Source organism: Peromyscus maniculatus, chromosome 7 (assembly GCF_049852395.1).
Source record: "Peromyscus maniculatus bairdii isolate BWxNUB_F1_BW_parent chromosome 7, HU_Pman_BW_mat_3.1, whole genome shotgun sequence".
In the NCBI taxonomy this organism is placed as follows: Eukaryota; Metazoa; Chordata; class Mammalia; order Rodentia; family Cricetidae; genus Peromyscus; species Peromyscus maniculatus.
Genome location: NC_134858.1, coordinates 15,550,966 through 15,553,675, shown reverse-complemented (window position 1 = coordinate 15,553,675; position 2,710 = coordinate 15,550,966). Strand labels below are relative to the sequence as shown.

Sequence of the window (2,710 nt, the reverse complement as noted above, 5' to 3'; positions counted from 1 at the left end):
TGACAGATACATGGAACAAAATCATAGACTCATACTGATAAACTACTAACTGCAATATTGAAATTTCGGTATCTATAATTGAATTGTGTCTTTTTGTCCTCTATCTGCTTATCTCTGAATCTTTTATTGTAAAACATCAATAGGAGATAACCCCACAAAGATAATTTAGAATATGCTATTCCTGTGAAACTATAGTTATGGGAAATAGTTAGGATATAGCAGTTTTTCAACTAGTTCAGGTCATATGGATAAAGATATAGACATATTGATATAGGCACAACAATTGATTTTTGTCATTTAGAAGACTCAAAGAAAATTTAATTATTCTTTGAGTGAAAGAGATATTCTCAGTTTCTGTCTCAGAATCATGTATGGGTCCATCACCTGAATATTGCCCAGCCATCCATTTACCCTGAGAATGATGCATCACATAAGGGAAGCCATCCTAACAGTGAGTTTTCTCAAGGCTTCCTTCATGTCCCTGTTCCTCAGGCTGTAGATAAAGGGGTTCAGCATCTGAGTGACTGTGGAATACATCACTGAAGCAACTGCTGAGTTCCTGGGAGATTCTGTAACTGCAGAGCTGATGTACACTCCTAAACCTGTCCCGTAAAACAAGGACACTACTGACAGGTGAGACCCACAGGTGGAAAAGGCTTTGTACCGTCCCTGCCCTGATGGGATTTTCAAAACAGAGGAGACAATTTCAATATAAGACAGAAAAATTCCAAAGAAAGGAATACCACCAAATAGGAGAGCTGCTGTATAAATCAAGATCTTATTGATAAGCGTGTCAGAGCAGGCAAGCTTTATGATCTGAGCAAGTTCACAGAAGAAGTGGGGGATTTCCAAGTCTCTGCAGAAAGTCAGCCGCAGCACCATGAGACTGAGCAATAGTGCATTCACAACACTAATGATCAGGGAAACCAGAATGAGTATAATACAGAAGTGTGAATTCATGATGACTGTGTACCTCAGAGGGTGACAGATGGCCACATAGCGGTCATAGGCCATTGCTGCAAGCAAACAATTTTCTAATCCAGCAAAAACCAAGACAAAGCAAGCCTGAGTGAGGCAGCCTGTGTACGATATTCTCTGGTCCTGTGCTTGGATGTTCAAGAGCATCTTTGGGACTGTAGTTGAGCTTATACAAATGTCAGCCAAGGATAGGTTGGAGAGCAAAAAGTACATCGGCGTGTGGAGATGGGAATCCGAACTGATGGTCAGGGTAATTAGTAGGTTCCCAAGAAATGTAACCAAGTACATAAATAGGAACAGTCCAAAGAGGATGGGTTGCAGTTCTGGATCATCTGAAAGGCCCAAGAGCAGGAATTCTATTGCATCTGTTTGATTTGTGGATTCCATGTTGTTCAGGAAACTTGGGGGAAAAACAGACATGAAGACATAAATATGTTTTTCCCAAGGATACTTCATTCCAGAAAAATTTCATCTTTGAAATAACTCTCAATCTTGTTCTCCCGCTCCACTTTCCTGTAATATTATCTATTTTGTCTTTTTTCTTATCTCTTCTTTTGGCTATATTAAATTTATTGAATTCTTTATCTTTTCTCTGATTGAAACACTAGATATTAATAATATAGAACATTGTGTCTGACTAAAAATTCTGCAAATTTTGAATCCACTCAAAATATCAAACCAAAATGATTTGCGATATATATATATATATATCAAGTGATATTTCAAAATTGACACACCTCATTTTAATTTTTGCTACATTAATTTCTTTGTATAAGCAAAATATAAAATCATCGTATAATAGATTTTTGTCCTAATAGCACTGTGATTCATCATCAGTCCTTAAAGAAGTATTGCAAGAATTTTCAAAAACAGAGCTTTATGTATGAGGCACCTATATTATAATTTTGTAATTTATTAATGAAATGAGAATGATCTACTACCTTCTAGTGTACATAATAGGAAGGAAATGATGTTTGAAAAATGAAGTAAAGATATAGAAAGTCTTGATTACATAATCTCAAATTCAAGGGTAGAATCATGGATTAAAATTGTACCTTAGAACTTACATTTAGAAAACCAAAAACTGAACATACCAATGTAGATGAACAATATTTTCATTTTCACATGCATTTAAATTAATCTAACTTATAGTAAGCAATAAGAATTACCAAATCTGAGGCTGATGGGGTAGCTCAACAGGTAAAGGTGCTTGATGTGAAACTTGAAATCCAGAGTTTGAACCCTGAGACCCACATGCTCTAAGGAAAGAATCAATTCCCTAAAGATGCCCTCTCACCTCCACATGTGCACCATGGCAATTATGTACCTACATTCGTACACAGACATGTGTATATGCACATACTCACAAACATAAATAAATAATTTATTTGTAAAAAAAGAATAATAAAACTGGTTAGAGAAAAATTTTGTTAAATAAATAGAAAATTTAGTAACTATTAAAACACCAACGGGCGGTGGTGGCGCAAGCCCTTAATCCCAGCACTCGGGAGGCAGAGCCAGGCAGATCTCTGTGAGTTTGAGGCCAGCCTGGGTTACCAAGTGAGTTCCAGGAAAGGCGCAAAGCTACACAGAGAAACCCTGTCTCGAAAAACCAAAAAAACAAAAAACAAAAACAAAAGCAAAAAACACTAAATTAATATAAATATGTGTTAAATACGATGTGTATTATGATGAAAATACATATATGATCATCTGTCATTAACCAATAAAT

At 35.9% G+C, this 2,710-nt stretch overlaps 1 protein-coding gene across 1 annotated transcript; it reads right to left on the bottom strand.

Moving 5' to 3' along the window:
• Positions 1 to 426: 426 nt before the first annotated feature.
• Positions 427 to 1,368, bottom strand: LOC102921561 (olfactory receptor 7G2-like). The gene has a single exon (XM_006987059.1). It carries the CDS (start codon positions 1,363 to 1,365, stop codon positions 427 to 429), a length of 939 nt encoding a protein of 312 aa, XP_006987121.1. The 5' UTR covers positions 1,366 to 1,368.
• Between the last annotated feature and the right edge of the window lie 1,342 nt (positions 1,369 to 2,710).

Bases quoted from the DNA above. Each gene is read 5' to 3' on its own strand.
- LOC102921561 (XM_006987059.1), bottom strand. From the start codon at position 1,365: ATGGAATCCACAAATCAAACAGATGCAATAGAATTCCTGCTCTTGGGC.